Source organism: Rana temporaria, chromosome 13, assembly GCF_905171775.1.
Source record: "Rana temporaria chromosome 13, aRanTem1.1, whole genome shotgun sequence".
Taxonomy (NCBI): domain Eukaryota; kingdom Metazoa; phylum Chordata; class Amphibia; order Anura; family Ranidae; genus Rana; species Rana temporaria.
This window is the reverse complement of record NC_053501.1, coordinates 79,945,386-79,969,191: the sequence shown is the minus strand read 5'-3', so window position 1 is coordinate 79,969,191 and position 23,806 is coordinate 79,945,386. Positions and strand designations below refer to the sequence as shown.

Genomic DNA, 23,806 nt, shown 5'->3' with positions numbered 1-23,806 from the left:
ATTTACAAAAATGTGAGGGGTGTACTCACTTTTGTGAGATACTGTATATAATAATAAATACACCCAAGTAGGACATATGGGCATTTCAACTAGGAGTCAGAGTTGAAGCTATATATTTAGGGTGGAGGGGAGATACATCTTTTAAATTAAAGCCATACTAAAGGCTAAGGCTTTTTTTTTTTTTTATGGATATGAACATTTCAAATATAATGCACAATACTGGTAAAAGTTTACTTTAAATGTAATTGTAATGCCTTATATTACCTCCACTCTATCAGCCCCACCTTCTCTGGGTTCGGATGGTTTAACCACTTCAATACTGGGCACTTTCGCCCCTTTCCTTTGCAGGCCAATTTTCAGATTTCAGCGCTCTCGCACTTTCAATGAGAATTGCGCGTTCTTGCTACGCTGTACCCAAATGAAATTGTTATAATTTTGTTCACACAAAAAGAGCTTTCATTTTTTTAAACAATATTGACCTTCCTTCCATTGATCCTACATCATTAGAATTACTCAACAAACCTATATCGATCGAAGAAATTATTAAGATCATACACAAATTACCAAAAAATAAATCACCAGGCCCAGATGGCCTCTCAGGAGAATATTATACGGCCTTTGAAGAGACCCTAGTCCCCCATCTCTCCAACCTATTTAATCACACAGCTAACTCAGAATCCCTTGCAAAAGAACTACTAGAAGCAATAATTATCACTATACCTAAATCAGGCAAAGATCCCACTTCCCTTTAAACTACAGGCCCATTTCCTTACTAAATTCAGATCTGAAAATCTACACAAAGATACTGGCGAATAGACTCATTAATATAATTCCCAACCTAATTAAACCAGATCAAGTTGGATTCATTAAAGGTAGACAGGACACAGATAGCACAAGAAGAATGCTCAATATTATTAACTCTATACACAATAATCGAACCCCTGCCCTGCTCTTAGCTTTAGATGCTGAAAAAGCATTCGACAGAATGCATTGGGAATATATTTCAAAAACCTTGACTAAATTCGGCTTTAACGGCTTTATTCACTCGGCAATCATGGCATTATATACCCAGCCCAACGCAAAGGTCTACACCTCAGGTATCCTATCTAGAAATTTCCCATTACCTAACGAAACCAGACAGGGCTGCCCCCTATCCCCTATAATTTTTGCCTTAGCTATAGAACCCCTAGCAGAATACATTTGATCATCCCCGAACGTCAGAGGTGTTACAATCGGCCAAGACGTACACAAATTAGGACTATTCGCAGACGATATCATATTGACACTAACAGAACCCGATATATCTTTGCCTACAATACACACAATACTAGAAAAATTCAAAAATGTCTCGTACTATAAAATCAATCAGGATAAATGCTTTATCCTCCCTATGAACATAAGAGACGCGACAATCAACTTTCTACGCACAACACATAAATACAATTGGGACAACAAATCGATAACATACCTAGGGATCCAACTCACATTTCCTCCAACCAAAATGTATGATGCCAATTTCCCCGCACTTTTAGGCCAAATATCCCGTGACTTATTGCATATTCAAAAAACAAATTTATCTTGGGTTGGAAAAATAGCCGCTTTCAAGATGCAAACTTTACCTAAAATTTTATATCTCTTTAGATGCCTCCCCATACCAATTCCTACCAAGTTCTTTACTCAACTGGACAGTAAACTTAGATAGTTTATCTGGAACAAAAAAAAAAAAAAAACAGAGTTGCTTTCTCAATCCTTACTACTCAAAAAATTTTTGGTGGAATGGGCCCTTCCAGACGTTAGAAGTTACTATTTTGCTTCCATCTTAGATCAGATGAAACATTGGTTTACCCCAACAAATGACAAATTATGGTTAAACATTGAGGCCGGGTTCACATCTATGCGAATTGGTTGCAGGTTAAACGGCATCCAATTCTCATAACATTATAAAATACATTGATTTCAATGAGGCTGGTTCACATATGTGCGATGCATTCGCACTGCGCATAGCCGAAAAAATGTGTGCGTTTTCTAGGCATTGCGGTGCGGCTCAGGTGCAAATTCAGACCCATTATCTTCAATGGGCACGCATCTGATTCGCACGTGTTTATTTCTCTTCAGGATTTCTCTCATTCAGCTCAATACACTTCCCCCCTCCCCTCTCCCAGGTCTCCAAATTTGCATCTAAAACAGAGCTGATCTGCTGAACAGTTCTCTTATCTCTCTGCAGAGATAAGAGAGCTGGAATTTGCACCGCACAAGTGTGAATCCGGCCTCAAAGTCTAGCTACACACAATCTTGACCTTCCTTCCCTCGCAATAGCTAGCGCCATTATCCCTAAGATAGCAATCCCCAACCTAATAAGCTTTAAAACCACATTATTCGCTTGGAAACGCATACTCTCAAAAAACAGACATGTAGAGAAAAAGGCTAAATTACATCTTCCCACAGAAGTCATTAATTATTGCAGAATCAGATTCTCTGTAAACGAATGATCAATGATGGATATAATCTATACCAGAACCTACCCCCTAATGTTAAGAACATCATCGAGGCTAAGATTGGTAAGAGTACCCGACTACAGGATTTCTCTCCCAGTAATTTAATCGAAATCCCTATGAACCTTTGGGAATTCCTCTCTCTTCAGAAAAATTATAACAGGAAAGGCATATCTTTATTCTACGATGTGTTATCCTCCTTACCAAAAACACAAATATGCTAAAATGGGAAAGAGATCTGGACCAGACTTTTTCCCCGACTCAGTGGATTAAAGCATTTCAAGCAATAAGTAAGTCATCCTCTTGCATTGAACACTGGGATAATGCCCAAAAAAATGTTAATAGATGGTAGTTAAAGCGGTAGTTCACCCTCTCGTACTTGATTTTACCATCGAGACAGGCATTGTAGCGCGAGCTACAGTATGCCTGTCCCGATTTTTTTAACCCCGTACTCACCTCGTAGTCGTCCATCGTAGATTTCGGCTCCCGCGGGGAATGGGCGTGCCTATGGAGAGGGAGGATGATTGACGGCCGGCCCTGGCACGTCACTCTCCCCGAAGACAGCCGGAGTAGGTCTCGGCTCTTCACGGCGCGTGCGCACAGGCTATGCGCACGCGTCGTGAAGACCAAGCCTATTTCGGCTATTTCCGGAGAAGCGTGACGCGCCAGAGCCGGCCGTCAATCATCCTCCGTCTCCAGAGGCACGCCCATTCCCCGGTATCTTCGATGGACGACTACAAGGTGATTATGGGGGGAAAAAATTCGGGACAGGCATACTGTAGCTCGCGCTACAATGCCTGATTTAAAGGTAAAAGAAAAAAAATTATTTTTTTTCCCGTCGATAGGGTGAACCCCCGCTTTAACACCATACAGGTTATCCAAAATGTATCCAACAGCATCCAACATCTGTTGGAAATGTAACGAGCAAACGGGAAACCTCCTGCACACGCTTTGGAGTTGCAAAACTCTTAAAAGTTTTTGGAACTCTATCTCATCCTTTATCGCTAATCTTACTGGTAACCTTGCCAAGCTTACTCCTACCAATGCATTATTAGGTATAGATCTAGACAAATACCCCACTATGTACAGGATTATTGTGTTACATATTTTGATAGCCTCAAGAATTACAGTGGCCTCTCTATGGAAATCCGCAGACGCCCCAAACCTACCAATGGTCATCACCAGAGTAAACACCCAAGCTCAATTAGAACTATTATTCGCCTACAAGAATGATTCTATAATACCCTATCGTAGAAAATGGAATATGTGGTTAAGCCACCCGAAAGCTTCTACATTTTTAAAAGATTCCTTACTTTAATAATCTTCCTATAATTTGAAGAATAGCAGTATAAATTACTGAATCTTTGGTGTAGATAATTGCTAATGGTAGCCTTTATTTCAGTTTTCTCCCTCCCTCCCTCCCCCCTCCTTTATTTGTATTTACTCTAGCTGTATAGTTGTACCATTGATCATCTTGGTGATCTTCCAGTCCTACAGTTTGTACCCAATTGGGGTAGGCTGGTGTAGGTCACCGAGTACCATATTCTTTTTCTGTTAAATGTTTGCCTGTACTAGGTGATTTTATTTCTTACGTTGTATATTGAACGCAACTACCTCAATTGTTGTATATTGAAAAACCCCAAAAAAAATGTATTGATAAAAAAAAAAAGGGGAGCTTTCATTTGGTGTTATTTTCTCACAACTTTGGCGATATAAGCAATAAAAGAGCAGAAATTTGGAAAAACATTATTTTCTACTTTCGGTTTTAACCACTTGACCACTGGGCACGAAAACCCCCTTAATCACCAGACCAATTTTCAGCTTTCGGTGCTCTCACAATTTGAATGACAATTACTCAGTCATACAACATTGTACCCATCTGAAATTTTTGTCCTTTTTTTCCCACAAATAGAGCTTTCTTTTGGTGGTATTTGATCACCTCTGCGGTTTTTATTTTTTGCGCTATAAAAGAAAAAAGACTGAAAATTCTGTAAAAAAAAAAAAAAAAATCTAGTTTCTGTCATATTAGCAGGTTATTTCTCACACACAGCATATGCATACTACAAATTACACCCCAAAACACATTCTGCTATTCCTCCCGAGTATAGCGATACCACATGTGTGCGACTTTTACACAGCGTGGCCACATAGAGAGGCCCAACATGCAGGGAGCACCATCAGGCGTTCTGGAGCACCCAGGCCAATTCTGACATTTCTCTCCTACATGTAAAAATCATCATTTATTTGCTAAAAAAATTACATAGAAACCCAAAACATTATATATGCTTTTTTTTCAAAGACCCTAGAGAATACAATGGCGGTTGTTGCAACTTTTTATCTTGCACGGTATTTTCGCAGCAATTTTTTGAACGCGTGTTTTTAAAAAAAAAACAGTTTTGTGCTTAAAAAAAAAAAAAAAACAGTAAAGTTAGCCCAATGTTTTTGCATAATATGAAAGATGAAGTTACGCCGAGTAAATAGATACCCAACATGTCACCCTTCAAAATTGCACACGCTCGTGAAATTGCGCCAAACGTTGCTACTTAAAAATCCCCATAGGCGACGTATTGCAAGGTATTGGAGTATTGAGGGTATTGCGGAGTATTGGGGGGGTATTGCAGAGTATGGGGGGGTATTGCAGAGTATGGGGGGGGGTATTGCAGAGTATGGGGGGGGGGTATTGCAGAGTATGGGGGGGTATTGCAGAGTATGGGGGGGGGGGTATTGCAGAGTATGGGGGGGGGGTATTGCAGAGTATGGGGGGGGGTATTGCAGAGTATGGGGGGGGTATTGCAGAGTATGGGGGGGGGGTATTGCAGAGTATGGGTGGGTATTGCAGAGTATGGGGGGGTGGGTATTGCAGAGTATGGGTGGGTGGGTATTGCAGAGTATGGGGGGGTGGGTATTGCAGAGTAAAATAAAAAAAATGATGAGTGCAATACTCTGCAATACCCCACCCCATACTCTGCAATACCCCACCCCATACTCTGCAATACCCCACCCCCCCAGGGTGGGTATTGCAGAGTATGGGGTGGGGTATTGCAGAGTATGGGGTGGGGTATTGCAGAGTATGGGGTGGGGTATTGCAGAGTATTGCACTCATCATTATTTTTATTTTGCAGAGTATTGCGCAGGGATGGCTGGATCTGTGACTGCAATTGTCACAGATCCAGCCCACAGTGCGGCGGCTGCTGCTGCCGCCCGATCCCCCCCCCCTCCCTCTCCTCTCACACTGTACCGAACGGTACAGAGAGGAGAGGGAGGAACCGGCGTCATTACATGACGCCGGTTTGTTTACAAGTGATCGCGCCGTCATTGGACGGCGCGATCACGTGGTAAGGAGCCGCTTCCATTGGCTCCTTACCGCGATCCGTGTTGCTGCGGGTCCCGTGGACCCGCCGAGCGCCGGTGATCGCGTGTGCGCGCCCGCTCGGGCGCGCAATTGTGACTCTCTGGGAGGACGTATATTGACGCCCTCCTAGAGTTAGGTAACCGCCTTGTAGCCGTATTTCGGCTATAGGGCGGTTACCAAGTAGTTAAAAGAAATCCAATAAAATAGAATTTTGTTATAAATTTAAGCCAAATGTATTCTACTACATGTCTTTGGTAAAAAAAAATCCAGTTAAGTGTATAATTGATTTGTTTGATCACGGACATATGAACGCAGATGATCATGTACAGATGTGCGCAGGTGACCGCGGAAATGTATGTGGAGATGATCATTGGGATTTGACTGTTACATATGTGGGGGACAGGTGTTTTCACTGTGTGGGGACACTGGGCCGGTGATCAGTGTTTAAAAAGCTGTAAAAAGTAGCTCTTACTCACTGATCACCGGCTGGCTGTAGAGATCTGCTCTCCTCTCCTCACTGACAACTTCCATGCGAGGAGAGGAGAGCCAATTGCCTAGCAACCGGCTCTCTATTTCTCATCACATTATGGCTGTGACTGGACACAGCTTTCATGTGATCAGAAGGGCCAATCACAGAGCCCTCCTGCCGATCGGAGATGCGCCGTGTCTGGGTGACACAAGTGTATTGGAATCGCATCACTGCGCCGGCATGCACGCACGTGATCCGCCTCCTTTTAAGGGACATTCCTAAATGTCCACTCAGGAGGAAGCACCCACCCGGCTGTATATGTACAGTGGCTGGGTGTGAAGTAGTTAAAGCAGGGTTTGACAAATTTGCTTGGAATCTAGGAGCCAGCTAAAAAAGTTAGGAGCCAGAAAACGCGCCCCGTCCCGCCGAGCTCGTGCGCACGCAGAAGTGAACACATATGTGAGTAGCACCCGCATATGTAAACGATATTCAAACCACACATGTGAGGTATCGCCGTGATCGTTGGAGCGAGAGCAATAATTCTAGCCCTATACCTCCTCTGTAACTCAAAACATGCAACCTGTAGAATTTTTTTAAACGTCGCCTATGGAGATTTTAAAGGGTAAAAGTTTGTCGCCATTCCACGAGCGGACGCAATTTTGAAGCGTGACATGTTGGGTATCAATTTACTCAGCGTAACATTATCTTTCACAATATAAAAAAAAAATTGGGCTAACTTTACTGTTGTCTTATTTTTTTATTTAAAAAAGTGTATTTTCCCCCAAAAAAGTGCGCTTGTAAGACCGCTGCGCAAATACGGTGTGACAGAAAGTATTGCAATGATCACCATTTTATTCTCTAGGGTGTTAGAAAAAAATATATATAATGTTTGGGGGTTCTAATTAGAGGGAAGGAGATGGCAGTGAAAACAGTGAAAAAACACATCAGAACTGCTAGAAATGTTTTACTTGTAATGCAAAACGGCTACCACAAGATGGAGCCAGATCACAGAAGGTCTGCAGGCCTGCAGAAGGCCACAAAGATGCAGCCTCAATTACCGGCGGGAACGGTAATTGAGGTAATTGAGGCCGCGGCTTTGCAGCCTAAGCTTTCTTCTGTGAAGGCCGCGGCCTCAATTACTGGCGGGCGCCAGGTCACAATTTATTGTCGCAATTGCGACCGGGCGCCCGGATTTTGTCGAGCCCTGAGTTAGTGTTTATTTTTTTTAAACAAACATGTTATACTTAATAGTTTTGCACAGAGCCACCCTGGTTCTCTTCTTCTGGGGTCCCCATCGATGCTTCTGGCTCCTCCTGCCTTCAGAGTGCCCCTATAGCAAGGTTCTATAGAGTACGCCTATAGCAAGGTAAAAAAAAATGAAACCACTCACTTCCTGCCCAGGACTACATGTCCCATGAGGCATTGCTCCTCGCACGTTCTCAGGCACTTACTGACATTTATGGATGGTGTACTAGCTGTATGCTGTATGTGTGCTGCACTGTATTACCTGATATGTAAATAATACATAAATAATCGGCGGACCAACTAATCGATTCTGAAAATAGTTGACAACTATTTTAATAATCAATAAGTTGTCAATTAAATAGATTAGTTGTTTTGCCCTAGCCAATAGTAAATGCTTTTAGAGATGCTTGGAACAAACACAGATCAGACAAAAATTTTTTTTTTTAGATAAAAATTATATCTATAGATATCGATATCTATATATACACATATACAGGGCTCAAAATTTCAAGTCCTGATCTACTAGCCAGGCCTCAAGGGTTACTCGCCACCAGTTGCCCCACCCAGCCCGCCCGCCCCGAATTTCGCCCCCTAAACACGCCCTCATAAATCTCATGAAATGACACTTAAATGTTTTATGCAGAATTAAGTTACAAAAATAAATATTAACAACAACTGTATCCATGCCCACCAATGCAACCTGCCTATGCCCACCAAATGCAGCCCGTCTCCACCATGCAGCCTGTGTTTTCCAAATGCAGCCTGTGTTTACCAAATGCAGCCCGTGTCCACCATGCAGCCTGTGTTTACCAAATGCAGCCTGTGTCCACTATGCAGCCTACCTGGTTCCTGTGTGCAGGGGAAAAGAGGAACAGGAGAGACGCCCAGATGATCAGAGCACAGCGCGGGGAACACAGGATAACAGTTTTCATTTTACTTGCCGTGTTCCCGCCGCTTAACGTCATATTCAGCCCCGCCCCCTGACCGGGGAACTTTGATTGACAGATCACCTGTCACCAGGATTGGACAGGTGATCTGTCCATCAAGGTTTCGGGACAAGGAGGTGGGGCTGGATCTGATAGCGAGCGGCGAGGAACACGGCAATTAAAATGAAAATGTTATCCTGTGTTCCCCGTGCTGCACTCTAAACATCTGGGCGGCTCTCTCTCTCTCTTCCCCCTCCGCGGTCACTGGGAGAAGGACTCCCATTACACACAGGCTGCCGGCGGTGCTCGCCCCCCGGCTCCCAGGCAGCCCTTCCCCGCCAGACCTCAAAATTCACTCGCAAAATGCGAGCAGGCGAGTGGATTTTTTGAGGGCTGCATATAGATATAGCTATTTATACACACTGTGTGTGTGTGTGTGTGTGTGTGTGTGTGTGTGTGTGTGTGTGTGTGTGTGTGTGTGTGTATATACACACACAAAAACATGAATAAATAAATAAAACAAATGGGCCTTTTTTCTGCCGTCACTTTTCTATGTTTCTAAAAATGTTGGTCTTTAAAACATATCAGATCTAAGATGGGGCAGTGTTGGTGGTCAAGTAGAGGAAAAATGCCCTATATCAGTGATCAGAGAGGAAAAAATAGACATCATTGTTGGTTAATGAGTGGTAAAATGTCTGGTGCTTAAAGGAAGGAAAAAAGGCCAGGAATTGGTTCCCTAAGGTGGTACTGCCCCACAAGCTTAGCATGGGGGAACTTGTGTTTGTGTATAGTACACAGAGATTTTCAGCCTTCCAGCACCTGGCACCAGGAAATGTTCTAGATCAGTTGGAACCAGGGACTCTGTTCAAATCCTGGAAAAGTGTGGCAGGATCTAGGATGGTTGAGGTGCATGCTTAATTGAATACCAGGTAAAAACCTTGAGGAGAGGATTACATATCTGGGGGCAACCAGGGTACTATAGAAAGTGGCAAATTATTAGAAAAAGTGAAACCATGTGTCTCTTGCAAATATCAGAAATGGTGGCAAGATGCTACCTCATAGCGAAAAGGAGGAAACAGAGCTTGGAATGCTCATGTGCAACACACAAGCTAGCTCAGTGGCCAAAAGTCACTTTCCAGGTAGGACTCAAAGATCTGGTCCAGCAGGGTCTATGTACATCTATAAAAGCTATTGCTGAGTATATGTTGATCTGGATAGCCTGGCCCTTAACATGGATGTAAACCCTTGCATTGAAGTTAACAGCCTCAGATCGTACACAGAGATTAAACAAATATCCCTACCTAAGTTTTACATGAATATCTGCTGTCTTTTTAGACCCTTAAGATTGTGCACATTGTGTTAAAACATTCATTCCTGTTTCAACACTGGGAGGGGAGTCTGGGCATACACTGGGTGTAAGCTGATTGGAGGAAAGGCACACACCCCCCTCCATGAAGAAACATGCAGAGCTGTGCTGTAAAAAGACAAGCTCTCTGCTTATCTGTCTCTAAGTTACCTCCCCAACACAAATGCCCAGCTGCTTTTATCTACTGTGTTGGAGAGCTTGTCAGAAGTTATCATGCTGATAACAGAGGAACACGTGGCACTTATGGCTTTAGAAAGAGATACGTAAACACTGCAGATATATGTGCCAAGGTCAGATTTCATGAATGGGGTTTACATCCACTTTAACATTTTATTCTTCCAGAAAAAATGGTTTTAGATTTTTTTTATATATAAAATACACACCATTTAAATTTAAAGTGGATGTAAACCCATTTTTTTATGTCACAATGTACAGTATAAGATTTCCTATCATCTGTGCCCAGTCTTGTCACACAGAGTTAATCCAGCTCTGAGCAATCCTCTTTAATTGTTCAGTGAAATAAAACAGACTTTCAAAGAAAAACCTTAGTCCGTTCCGCCCCCTTGCTGTGAGTGACAGGTTGTTTACATATCTCATGCACTAGCCTGGAGACAGGCATTATGTTTTAATTCCCACCCCCACTCCTTTTCTGAATGTGGTTACTTTTCTGGATTTTGACTGGATGTTAGTGACCATAGCAGAATTGTATGTAAGGAATACATAGGAAAAAATGCATGTTTACAAGGGGAGTATAGAGGAGGGCAGGGAGTCTACTGACATCACGACTACATCCACAGAGCTCCAGACAACAGATCCACCCACAGAATCTGCATTTTTTCAGTTCTTATAACAGACAGAGGGGAAACATTTGACAGGCAAGGATACATGCAGGAGGCATGTATATCCTTATAGATGAGCACTACAGTAGTGATTTAGAAATGATGAGAGTGGGTTTACATCTACTTTAACTTTATCTTGTACATTTACAGAAACATAAGAAACGAGATGCGGTAAATATAAAACAGAAATATCAGTTTATTCACCCTTTGTTGTTCCAAAAGACCTCTAGTAGCTCTCTCGGTTGGCACTAAGAAAATCTCCAAACTGCAGAAGCAGCAGAAAAAGAGTATATGTTATTTGTAAAGTGGCTCAAAGATCTGGAAAGAGCACAGGCATTGGGAATTTAATGGCTCATTCACACTGTCAAACTTGTTTATCTTCATTCAGGGTTGGTTCACACCAGAAAGTTCCGTACATGTTTCCGGCACCACACTCAAAATGCGCTGACTGTGCAATATATTCTTTAAGACAACCCAAAAACAGATTGCAAACAAAGTGTTTTCCTGCACAAGATCGCATGGAATCACAGTACCATGCAATTGGTGCAGAGCATTTTTGCAAAGTGGCGCATGCACTACTTTTTTGCAATCCAGTGCAATTTCAGCCCATTCAAATTAATAGGCTGAAAATCACACCATACAGAATCGCACAAGAATGTGGAAGGCTTTTCAATGCAATTCAGATGTGAAGCAGCCTTTCTAGGATGTTTCTAAACACATATAAATGCATGCAATTTTTAATGGTGCCATTCATACAGGGCCAGATTCTGAAAGGACTTACGACGGCGCTACGCCATCGTAAGTCCTAATCCGACCCGTCGTATCTATGCGCCTGATCTTAGAATCAGTTACGCATAGATATCTATTAGATCCGACAGGTGTAAGTCTCTTACGCCGTCGGATCTTAACTGCATTTTTTTTTTACCGCTAGGTGGCGCTTCCGTCGAATTCCGCGTTGAGTATGCAAATAAGCTAGATACGCGAATTGCCGAACGTACGCGCGGCCGACGCAGTAAAGTTACAACGTTTACGTTAGGCTTTTCCCGGCGTATAGTTGCCCCTGCTATATGAGGCATAAGTGCGGCGTACCAATGTTAAGTATGGCCGTCATTCCCGCGTCGAAATTTGAAAAAGTTACATCGTTTGCGTAAGTCATCCGTGAATGGGGCTGGACGTCATTTACGTTCACGTCGAAACCAATGACGTAATTGCGGCGTACTTTGGAGCAATGCACACTGAAAAATTCCACGGACGGCGCATGCGCCCTTCCCGCAAAAACGTCAATCACGTCGGGTCACAGTAGTTTTACATAAAACACGCCCCCCTGATCCAAATTTGAATTAGGCGGGCTTACGCCGGCCGATTTACGCTATGCCACCGCAACTTACGGAGCAAGTGCTTTGAGAATACAGCACTTGCCCGTCTAAGTTGCGGAGGCGTAACGTAAATCGGATACGTTGCACCCGGGCAAAGATACGCTGCTGACTGAGAATCTGGCCCACTGAGCGTTTCCCTGCATTAACAGTAGTCAGTTTAGCTACAATTAGAGAAAAATAGAATTCTGTGCATCCAGGATCTGTTTAGACACTGCAAATTTTCAGGAAAAAATACACTTAAATGAATCTTGGTGCACACAAAGCCCCAAAAATTGTAAATTATAAAAGATGATGTTGTGTCAAGTAAATACAGTGCCCTAAAAAAGTATTCATACAGCTTGAAATTTTCCATGACCGCTCAGCAGCAGGTTTAAGCCGCTTCTAAACACCCCAGGCTTCAGGCACCCTCAGAGTACCGAAATCAAACATGGCTCTTGCCACGAGGACTGGCCTGACTCTTCTCTTCATAGGGACCATTAATGCAATGTGCCCAGCCGCTCTCTTGAGGCAAGGGTGGACTCCCCAATTGTCATCCCTTTGCCTGGGAGCCCTAGCCTCTCCTGCTAGGTATGAAGACTCGGGCTCTAGGCAATCTAAGACAGGACACCTAGAGGCCCTCAGACATATTTCAGCTAAGTTTAGCCTCGCTTCCCACTAAATCTGAATAGGAACACTGGGCCCTGCACATTGAATCCTGCTTAAAGAGAAAGGTAGAAGAAGTGAAAGCTCAGGTTACAGCTACAGATGCCCGGGTGTCAGCCCTAGAAACTTTGCAATCCACACAGTTTGCCGGTCTCACTGCCCTGGAAAAGCCAGGGCAGTGAGACATGCAGAAGCATCGCGACCATGTCATACAGTTACATTTAAGGGCAGATGATATAGAAAACTGTAGCCGAAGAAACGAAGAAACAATATCAGCCTTAAGGGGATTCCAGAGGCGGCAGTTGCTGCAAACCAATCATTTACTGTGACAGCGATCTTTAACCACTTAAGGACCACCCCACGTACATTTACTGTGGCAGGGTGGCCCTTTAGTGCAAAATCACGTACCTGTACGTGATTCCTGTTTTTGGCTCTGGGGCACGCGTGCGCCGCCGGAGCCGCGTTCCCATTGTGATTGGACACAGTGGGAGACAATCAGCAGGTCCAGGGCGTCTCATTCCTGGAGAGACAGGGCAGACCGCTGTTCTGTAACAGAAACAAATCCAAATGGCCCTGATAAATAGTTTACATACACTGGAATGTTTGGCCTTGGTACAGACACAGAAGGTGGCACACACAGGTTAAAATGGTAATTAAAGCTTAATTATCCACATTTGTGGCTTTAAATCACAATTAGTGTTTGTGTATAAATAGTCAAGGAGTTTGTTAGCTCTCACATGGATCCACTAAGCAGGCTAGATACTGAGCCATGAGGAGGTAAAAAAGAACAGCCAAAAGACCTGCGTAACAAGGTAATGAAACTTTACAAACATGGCAAAGGATATAAAAAGATATCCAAAGCCTTGAATATGCCAGTCAGTACTGTTTAATCATTTAATAAGTGCGAAATTTGGGGATCTCTTGATACCAAGCCATGGTCAGGTAGATCAAGAAAGATTTCAGCCACAACTGCCACAGGAACTATTTGGGATACAAAGAAAAACCTGCAGGTAACCTCAGGAGAAATACAGGCTGTTCTGGAAAAAGATGGTGTGGTTGTTTTTAAGGAGCATGATATGATGATACTTGAACAAAATAGAGCTGCATGGTCAAGTTGCCAGAAATAAGCCTTTACTGTACAAGTTCCACAAAAAAGCCTGGTTACAATATACCCAACACCACCTTGACATGCCTCATTGGCTTTTTTTGTGGCATTGGTGCAGTAAAGGCTTCCTTCTGGCAGCTCAACCATGCAGCTCTTTTTTGTTCAAGTATAATTGAATTGTGCTCCTTAAAAACAACCACACTGTCTTTTTGGAAAGCAGCCTGTATTTCTCCTGCAGTTACCTGTGTGTTTTTGTTTGTATCCTGAGCAATTCTTCCGCCAGGTGTGGCTGCAATCTTTCTTGGTCTACCTGACCTTGGCATCAAAAGAGACCCTAATTTTCCACTTCTTAAAAGGGTTGTAAAGGTTAGTTTTTTATTTTCTAAAAAGGTTCCTTAAACTAGTGCATTGTTGGTTCACTTACCTTGTTCTTAGATTTCCCTTCTAAATGTTTTTTTTTTCTTTGTCTGAATTTCTCACTTCCTGTTCCTCCTCAGTAAGCTTGTCCCCATCATCCGAGACTTTCTGGCTGGGGGTTAGTCAGAAGATAGGAGGAACAGCAAGTGAGAAATTCCAACAAAGAAAAAAAAAAACATTTAGAAGAGAAATCAAAGGAAAAGGTAAGTGAACCAACAATGCACTAGCTTAAAGGAACCTATTTAGAAAATAAAAAACGAACCTTTACAACCCCTTTAATAAGTGATTAAAACAGTACTGACTGGCATATTCAAGGCTTGGGATATTTTTTTATATCCTTTTCCATTGTTGTAACATTTCATTACCTTGTTATGCAGGTCTCTTGGCTGTTCTTTTTTACCTCCTCGTGGCATCCATGCGAATGCTAACAAACTCATTGACTATTAATACACAGACACCTTTTTTTTTTTTAAGATATTTTTATTGAATGTTTTGAATAAACATACAAAAGAAAAACTTTGGTTATCCATTGCATTGTAATATTGCAGAAATATACTTGATTGGTCAATAAACAGATTCAATTTTACATGTCTCTAGCAGTTATTAAATGCAAAGCTGCAAGGAGTAGTCGATATGCATTTCTCTAGTTACGGAGCTACCAGGAGGGTGTACATGGTTTAGTTGCACTGCATCTGTAGGAACATTATCCCTTTCACGCCGAGCGTACGCATATATGCGTCCTCGGCTTTCAGGGGTTGTACCGGGATGATGCCTGCAGCCGCAGGCATCATCCCGGTACCGTTGTTTAGAGCGGGCGATCGGCTTTCCAAACATAACAACCGATGCGGCTAAAAGCCGCTCGGTTGTTATGCCGGAGGAGCGGGAGGGGACATCCCCCCCCTCCCGCCGCCTCTCGCCGCTCTGACCGGGCCTCCCGTCCCACCGGGAGACCCGATCCACGATCCGGCGCCTCCAGCGTCTCGGCGCGCTCTGAAACAAAGCCGTAAACGGCTTTGATTCAGTGTGCGCATTGAAACCACGGAAGCGGCGTCATGACGTCACTTCCGGGTTTCTCGGCTGCCAATGGCGCCGGATTTAAAAAAGTACACAGTATTCAGAATCGCCGTTTTCGGCGATCTGAATACTTTGAAGTGCAAAGGAGGGCTCGGAGGTCTTTTAGACCCCCGATCCCTCCATAAAGAGTACCTGTCACGACCTATTGCTGTCACAAGGGATGTTTACATTCCTTGTGACAGCAATAAAAGTGATCAAAATGTAAAAAAAAAAAAAAAAAAAAAATGTAATATTAGAAAAAATAAATAAATAAATAAGAAAACAAAAAAAAAATTTTTTTAAAGCGCCCCCCTCCCCGCGAGCTTGCGCAGCAAAGAAAGCGCATACGGAAGTCGCGCCCGCATATGAAAACGGTGTTCAAATAACACATGTGAGGTATCGCCGCGATCGTAAGAGCGAGAGCAATAATTATAGCACTAGGCCTACTCTGTAACTCTAACCTGGTAACCGTAAAAAAAGTTTAAAGCGTCGCCTATGGAGATTTTTAGTTACCGTAGTTTGTCGCCATTCCACGAGTGCGTGCAATTATAAAGCGTGTCATGCTTGGTATCTATTTACTCGGCATAACATCATCTTTCACATTATGCAAAAAAATTGGGCTAATTTTACTTTTTCATTTTTTTAAAATTCATGAAAGTAAATTTTTCCCAAAAAGTTGTGTTTAAAACACCGCCGCACAAATACCGTATGACATAAAATATTGCAACAATCGCCATTTTATTCTCTAGATTCTCTGCTAAAAATATATATATAATGTTTGGGGGTTCTAAGTAATTTTCTAGCCAAAAATATGGATTTTAACTTGTAAACACCAAATGTCATACATAGGCATAGGCATGAAAGGGTTAAACAGCAGGTTATCCATTTGGCGTAATGGTTAAAGGGCTGGCCAGCCATCTGCCCCATATTTTGTGAAAGGTTTTGGTTTGCGAGTTTGTATAGAGGTATCGAGTCATCAGTTTTAACCAAAGGGATTTTAGAGGCACTTGTGATCCTTTCCAGGACAATAGTATGGCTTTCTTTGCATAGAAATGGAGGATACGAAAGAAGTCTCTTTGCATGAGTTGAAATATGAAGATCCCCAGAAATGCCTAGGAGGCAGTTTTTGGGGTGGAGAATGTTTGGGAGGCCTATTGCTGATGAAATGAAAGACCCTATTTCTATCCAAAACTTCTGAACTATTGGATAGGTCCAGAAACAATGTATAAAGTCTGCTGCTTGGCCACAACCTCTAAAACAGTCCGCTGTGGGAGCCAAGCCCATTTTATGTAACCTAGCAGGGGTAAAGTGTGATAGATGGCAAATTTTTATGTTAATGATACGGTCTTTGGATGATATTACTGAGGTCTTGTATGTATCACTGAATTCTGACCAGTCATCCTCTGAGTGTAGAGTCCATAGAGGCCCATTTTATCTAGGCCACTCGAAAACTAGGGTTGCATTCAGTCATAAGGGCAGCATAATATGTGGAGATAAGTTTTGTGGGGTCAGGGTGTACTTTCTCTAACTGAGGTATAACGGTGGAATTTTCCAAAGAGCCAAACTGGGCACGAATGGCGTGTTGGAGTTGGTAGTAGATCATCATAAGAGTGTGGCAGGTCAAAATCAGCCCGCACCTGTTAGAAGGATTTAAATCCCTGTGTGTCATATAGATGGCACAGGTATTTAACTCCCTTGGAGTACCATTGTTGCTGGTCAGGTATAGAGCATAGTACTTTAAAGTTGGGGTTGAACCACAGAGGGTTATTAGGAGACGTTGACCATGACTCAAATATAGCATAGACGTGCCCGGGCGTGCCAGAGCCCGACCTCTGTATATATTATGGAGAGTCTCCAGAGAGGAGGCGATGGCTCCCTCAGTGAATGTATAGGCATTTTCCACAACCAGTCATGGATGTGGACCAGTTGGGAAGCCAAATAATATAAATAACAGTTAGGGAACGCTAAACCTGCCATATGCGCCGGTAACCGTAGTGTCTCTAGCGCCACCCTTGGGGATTTACCATTCCACAGGAATGCCTTGCATACTGTATCTATCCGTTTAAAGATAGATTTAGGGACCTTACAGGGTGCGTTGGCTAGTACATATAACAGCTTAGGTAGATAGACCATTTTAAGGGTGTTAGCCCTTCCCATCAGTTCTAGGGGTAAGTCCATCCACTGCTTAGTCTGTATTTGTGGCATTACTCTTACTTCAGCCCCTTTTACACCTATACAACTTGTCCCACGATTTGTGATGGCAAAGTAGCATGACAAAATTCTGGCCTTCCTCAACTCAACATAGGTTGGACTTGATGCACTTGTGTCTTTTTTTAACCTAACCTACTATGTAACCATCTGCCACAGATAGAGAGGAAATGGAGGGTCCCATAACTGAGATGGAAGTTCTGAGGGAGATACAGGGTATAGAGACATACCGGGCTCCTGGCCAGGATGGTTTTTAGTGGCACATTTAGTCCGCCTGAATAAACTGATGAATCAACATTGAAAACAGTTGATTTAGACGCTGCCTGCCTTTTCCTGGGGCCTCATGGTAGTGCAACAACATCAGTTTTCCGTATCGGAGCAGCTGCTTCAGATAGGCCTTGACTTTTCTTACTCCAACGGAAGAGAGTGTAAACATTTTAATAGCTGATCTGAGCACTGCCTGCCCATTTCTATGGTCTTCTGGCAGCACAACAAAACGTCAGTTTCCTATATCTGAAATCTTCAGATAGATTTTTTTAACTGCTCTCATCTATATATTGATAGAAAAGCAATAACTTTTTCTTTCTGCAGATCAAGGTTCTGGAAAAAAGAAAGGCAAGAATATCTTGATTCAAATGAAAACTAGATCCTTCTAGGAAATAAGTCTGGGTGAGGATTTAACATCACCCTATCCTTAAGAATAATTAAGTATGGCTCTATACAAAGAAAGTTGCCAATACTGAAACGCTCTTGCAGAGGCTACCGCAACCAAGAACACCAATTCCCTTGTTAGAAGGATGAAGGGAAATATGGTGCATCGGCCCAAGGTGCTGACCTTGTAAGCTGACAAAACTAGACTTAATCCCCTGAGCACAAGGGCGACCAAACTAGCGGACTTATACGCTTTACCCCTTGTATAAAGGCCCGGATTAAAGAGTGCGAAGCAAGCGACCTTTGAAAATACTGACAAGGCCGAGATAGGATCATTGATGAACTTAAGGCTAGCTCCATCTCCTTTCCTAATGTAGGAAGGCAGGAATTTTACCTATGACATACTTCCAAGGATGCCACCCCTTGGTTTCACACCAGGAACATGGGCCTTCCAGATCCTATGATATCTGGTCCTGGAGGCCAGCTATCCTGTATGAATCAAGGTAATTTGCCTCTGATTCTGAAAGCCCCGATCCTCAAGAATGCAGGCTACAACAGCCAGACCATTAATTCCCATGTTTGTAAGACAGGATGGAATACCACCATGCAAAGTAGCCCTGGTCAAGATGTAAGGGACCCTGGGTCCTCTACTACCACCCTTACTATTCCTGCACAGTAAGGTCGTCTAGGTTATGCCGGAGCAATTAGGCCTGCTTCCGTTCCCCTCTGATGTTGCATAGAAGCCACGAAAATCTTGGGAATGGGGGGAGAGAACACATGGTCCCACAGGGTCACTAACGCATCTAGCCCGCATGTAAGTGGATCCTTTGTGCTTCTTGTTGAACCTGGACGCCAATACATTTTAGGTACAGGGTACCCTTTCTCTGGCATTTGGTCAGAAAAGAGTCGGGGTGTAGAGGTCATTCTCCCGTGAACAATTGTTGACGGCTCCAGAGAATCGCCTGACAATTCTGCATACCATGAAATGACGATGGTCAATAGGCAAGGCACAAGCTCCACTGCCCAAGCCAGAACATTGCTTACTTCCCTCTGGCTGCGTGACTTCTAGTGCCTCCTTGTTAAACTAAGTAAATCACTAGTGTGGCATTGTCGGATTGTACTCTGACAGAACAATTCTTCAACCTAAACGTCCAGGTCCTTAAGCCAGATGCTCTATCCCTAGGTCTAGAATGCTGACGGATAAGGCTCACTTGGAGCTTGACCACTTCCCCTAGGCAGTGGTCTCTTCCAGGGCTGGCCTCCATCTCTAGAGGCCAGCCTTTGTAGCCGCCACCTCCCAGGTAACGGGCAAGAAGGATCTTCCTTTCTGCCAATCTTTTGGTTAAGAACCACCAACTGAAACTCCAGCATATCCCTGGGACCAGACTATTTGGATAATGCTAGGTTAGGATCCACTCGTTCCAGGCCGACAGAATAATGTTCATATCAGCCTTGAATGAAACTGAGCATAGGGAACCGATTTGAATAAAGCCACCATCTTCCCTAGCACCTTAAGCAAAAGGCAAAAAGTAAGGAACTGTTCCTTGCCTTGACCACATAGACCAGCTTTCTCATAGCGCTGATCTTGTCTGAGGCCAAAAAAACTTGAGTGCGGGGGCACACGACTGCTGCCGTGATGACATGAGCAGATGCTGCCTCCCGTATGGGGCTATTTAAGAGACAAGTCGATGTGTGGCCACGCAACTCATCTTTCCATTCAAGAGGAAGCTTTAATGCACGCGTAACTGGACAGATACACTTTAACACGCTCACAAGACCCAGGAAAGACTTTGAGATGAATTTACTAAGACTGGCGCAGACAGAGTATAGAGTAGATGTGCATGTCCACCAACCAGCCTCCAGCTTTCATTTTCAAAGCTTAACAAGCTGAGGCTAGAAGTTATGAGTTAATATGCACAGCTTCCCCAGATTCTTTGTGCTCCAGTTTTAATAAATTCCCTCTTTTATGTATAAGCTGCCCCACTGTAAAACCTTTTAACCGTATCACAAAACATACCTGCAGTGATGTACTGTATACCCAAAGTGCATGTAAACCTCCAACAGTGATCTTAACTTATTTGGTTACTTTTGGTGTGTTAAATATACCAATGTATTTTTTTTATATTTGCTTGAAAACAAAAAAAATACCAGTTTATCCTGCTATAAATTTTGTACGGTGATAACATCCTCTGCTATCTTCCTGCACTGCTATAAGTGCTCTAACCTGTGGATTAACATCCCCTAGAATTGGAAGTACCTGTACTGCAGCAGCAATGCTCCAGTTAAAGTGGTTGTAAAGGCAGGTTTTTTTTATCTTAAAGCATTCTATGCATTAAGACAAAAAGCCTTCTGTGTGCAGCAGCCCCCATCTGCCTCCCCCCCTAACACTAACCTGAGCCCCATTCTCTATCCAGCGATGTCCACGAGTGTCTCACCTGTCTGGCTGAGACACAGCAGTGCCATTGGCTCCCGCTGCTGTCAATCAAAGTCAGCTAGCCAATGAGGTAAGAGAGGGGCAGGGCCGGGTCTCTGTGTCTGAATGGACACAGGGATCTGCGACTCAGCTCGGGTGCCCCCATAGCAAGCCTTTACAATCACTTTAAGTCTATGATAGATTTGTGCCCAGGTGCTGCCAGCCTGGCTCTAGATTTTTACTGCCACAGATGCAGACAACAAAGGAGGCCACTGAAGTCTAAAAAATTAAGTAAGCAGCTGGGGTGATGTTGGCTCAGTTTATGTAGTTTATAGTGTTATCAACAGTGGGGTTGGGGAAGGCTTGTTTAATTAATAAATGTGTCCTTTAAGTTGGAGTACTATTATGGTGGAAGGGATCATGCAGCTGACCTTAAATTGTTACTAAAACCAGGCTCTGCCTTCACTTTATCTGGTCTCCCACAGTACGCAGAACATGGAAAAGCAATTACTTAAGTCAATATAAACTGTCAATACCTTTTTTCATCAGCAGTATATAGCAGTCTTATGACTTCTAGGAGTGTCTGGTAAAAATTGTAGAAAGGTGTTTTTAACCCAACTCTTACTGTCTTTTGAGGCTGTCCCCTGACCCTCTGTCTGGACAGTGTTGATTGGCCATGTGCCAATTACATGCACCCTCCCAAGAAAAAAAAATATGCTCAACAATACACACCAACCTGAGCATGTGCAGAGTGCCCCCAAGGCTCTGTTCCATCAGTAGATGGGTTAGGGACTGTGAAAAAAGGGGAGAATCAGAGAAGACAGGTTCAAACTGCCTTTTTTAACAATGCGGAGGATAAACCCCTTAGGTTCCACAGTGAGTATAACAAGAATGCCTTACTGCATATACAGACTGATTTTACAGTTGTGGGTTTGGTAGCACTTTAACCTCATAACTGGAAGCAGCCATGGCTTTTTTGAATTCCCCAGGTTTATGGACACTTTACTACTAAACTGTTCAGTCATTTGATTAGCGGAGTTAAAGTGTGCAAGAGAATGAAGGTATTGTACTAAATACATTTTCTAACCTTAAAAAAAATATAGAAAATGTAAAACTGATTTTAGTGAGGGTTATAACTCCAATGCACCAGTCCAAGGTTTTAGCACACATCAAAATACAGGATAAACATGTTTTCTACTAGTACAGTAAACCTGTCATAATAATTTTGAAGCTGCCAATGCAAGCCACCTTCTCAGAATGCAAGTTGATTGGTTGTCATGTTGACCTACTGGCTTCACACAGGTGCCTAAGTCAATGACCCAAAAAGAATGTGCAGATCAGGAAAGGGAGAGTAAAGCCCATGCTTCAAGTTATTGACTAAAAATAATAAAGAAAACGGCACAGCATGAGGACAGTCAAACTAGTATTTTTAAAAGAAAAGGTCAGCAATGGTAGCTTCCACCTTACACTTTAGGCCACATTTTGAGAAACAAATACTAATACATACGAAAGTTTATACTTTTAAGTTTCTCACCTCTGGTGTAACATCTCTTGGAGCAAAGCCAGTTCCCCCTGTCGTTAGAATCAAGTTAAGTTCTTTTTCATCGCACCAGTCTATTAATGACTCCTGGCATAAAAATAAATAAAACATCAGTGAAATCCTCCTCTTTGAAAATGTAACATATAAAAAACAAAGATTTTCACTACAATCTAAATACTGTATGCAAATTTGAATGGAAAGTCATTTTAAGGACAAGTGTACTTTCGGACAAAGTACACTAACTGGCAAGCTAAAAAAATCTTCCTACATATGCTTACTTACCTTAGTAGAACAGCAATCTTCTGAAAGAATGTAGATGTGTATCCTCTCTGGTAGAGCCTGTGCAATTTCCAACGAAAGACTTGTATAGAGTAATCTCCCAAAACTGGGGACACTCTGAAAATGGCCATATACAAACCTATTAGGCTCAATGGGCATGCATTTTAGAAAGAACGGATAAAACCAAGTAGAGGGTCATAGCTGTCCTACTGAGGTAAGTAAGCATTTGGGAAAGTTTTGTATTGCCCTAGAGTTGAGCTTTTACAATTTAGGGGAGCTATCCCTTCTTTACCGAAAAACAGTATTCCTAATAAAAGGAGAAAGGATTTTTAAAATGTTAAAGCCTTCATTACTGCTAGAGGTAGCAATGTAGACTTATACTGGACTTACCAGCCCCCCATGGCTAATGATGTTGCACTCTAAAATAAAGTTTAAGGATGACTAAGAGGAGAGTGGCCAGATGTAGTTAAGAGCACATGCTCCTTGTAAGAGAATCTGTGCATGTCTACAGCTTTACTGTCACCTAGCCTGCAAAAAATGAGCAAATGAAGGAGTGCTCAAGTCTCTTGAAGTAATAGCCACTCTCACTCAACCAGCGTTTTCACTGAGAATCAAGGCATACTTTGAAAATCCAAATGCAAATATTTCATCTGGTCCTTCCAAGGTGGCAGTACCATGAGACCCAACAATTCTTATCAATATAAATTTCCTTTGAACCTTACTGCCAGAAAAGATGGTAAACACTTTGAGTGATTGGAGAGGAGCGCCGATGTCCAAAAAGAAAAAGGTTTCATGTAAAGAATTTTATAGTAATTTAAGAAAGATAAAAGTAAACAAATAGAGCCAATGCCTCCCCCTTCTTTAGGGTTTGAAAAGATGGTACATTACGCCATAGTCTGGCCCACTTCATACACCCCTCAAAAAGTAACACCACACAAATGCACCAGACCCTTGAAAACACAGTTGGCTGCAATTATGTGAGGATCACAACAAGTTCCTAAAGTCTCAATGCAGAGCTCCCTTTAACTGGTCCATGACAACTTTGCCTTGACCGCAAGAATATTTCCTTCATTTGCTTTAATAAGTCATTCATAGCCACTTCCTAGATCAGGTTTAGGGTTTTGTTTACAGTTTTTACTTGGGTTGCATTTTTTTATTGTAAATAAAAATAAATTAATTAAAAAAGAGTAAATAAAACCGAGATAACTCCCTCTATCTGCAATTTTTTGTGACTTTGAGGCTGACATCCATGAAGTCCAAACATACCATACCTGCACTTTTCTTCTTTATTTTATTTTATGCCCATTGTGAGTTCTGTGATTCTATTGGGCAATTATTCCCATAACAAATAATAGAGACTGCTTTGTGAAGTTCCATACTGTAAGATGACAAATACATCACACTAGAGCTATACGATTCTGGCCAAAATTAGA

The 23,806-nt window shown here is 42.6% G+C and overlaps 1 protein-coding gene across 20 annotated transcripts in view; it reads right to left on the bottom strand.

Moving 5' to 3' along the window:
• Positions 1–23,806, bottom strand: part of GPHN (gephyrin) — a 780,484-nt gene that overhangs the window by 528,067 nt on the left and 228,611 nt on the right. For all 20 annotated transcript variants that reach the window (XM_040333276.1, XM_040333279.1, XM_040333277.1 and 17 more), the window contains exon 4: positions 22,089–22,181. In XM_040333276.1, the coding sequence (XP_040189210.1) occupies positions 22,089–22,181 (93 nt within the window). The remainder of the gene's footprint in view (positions 1–22,088; positions 22,182–23,806) is intronic.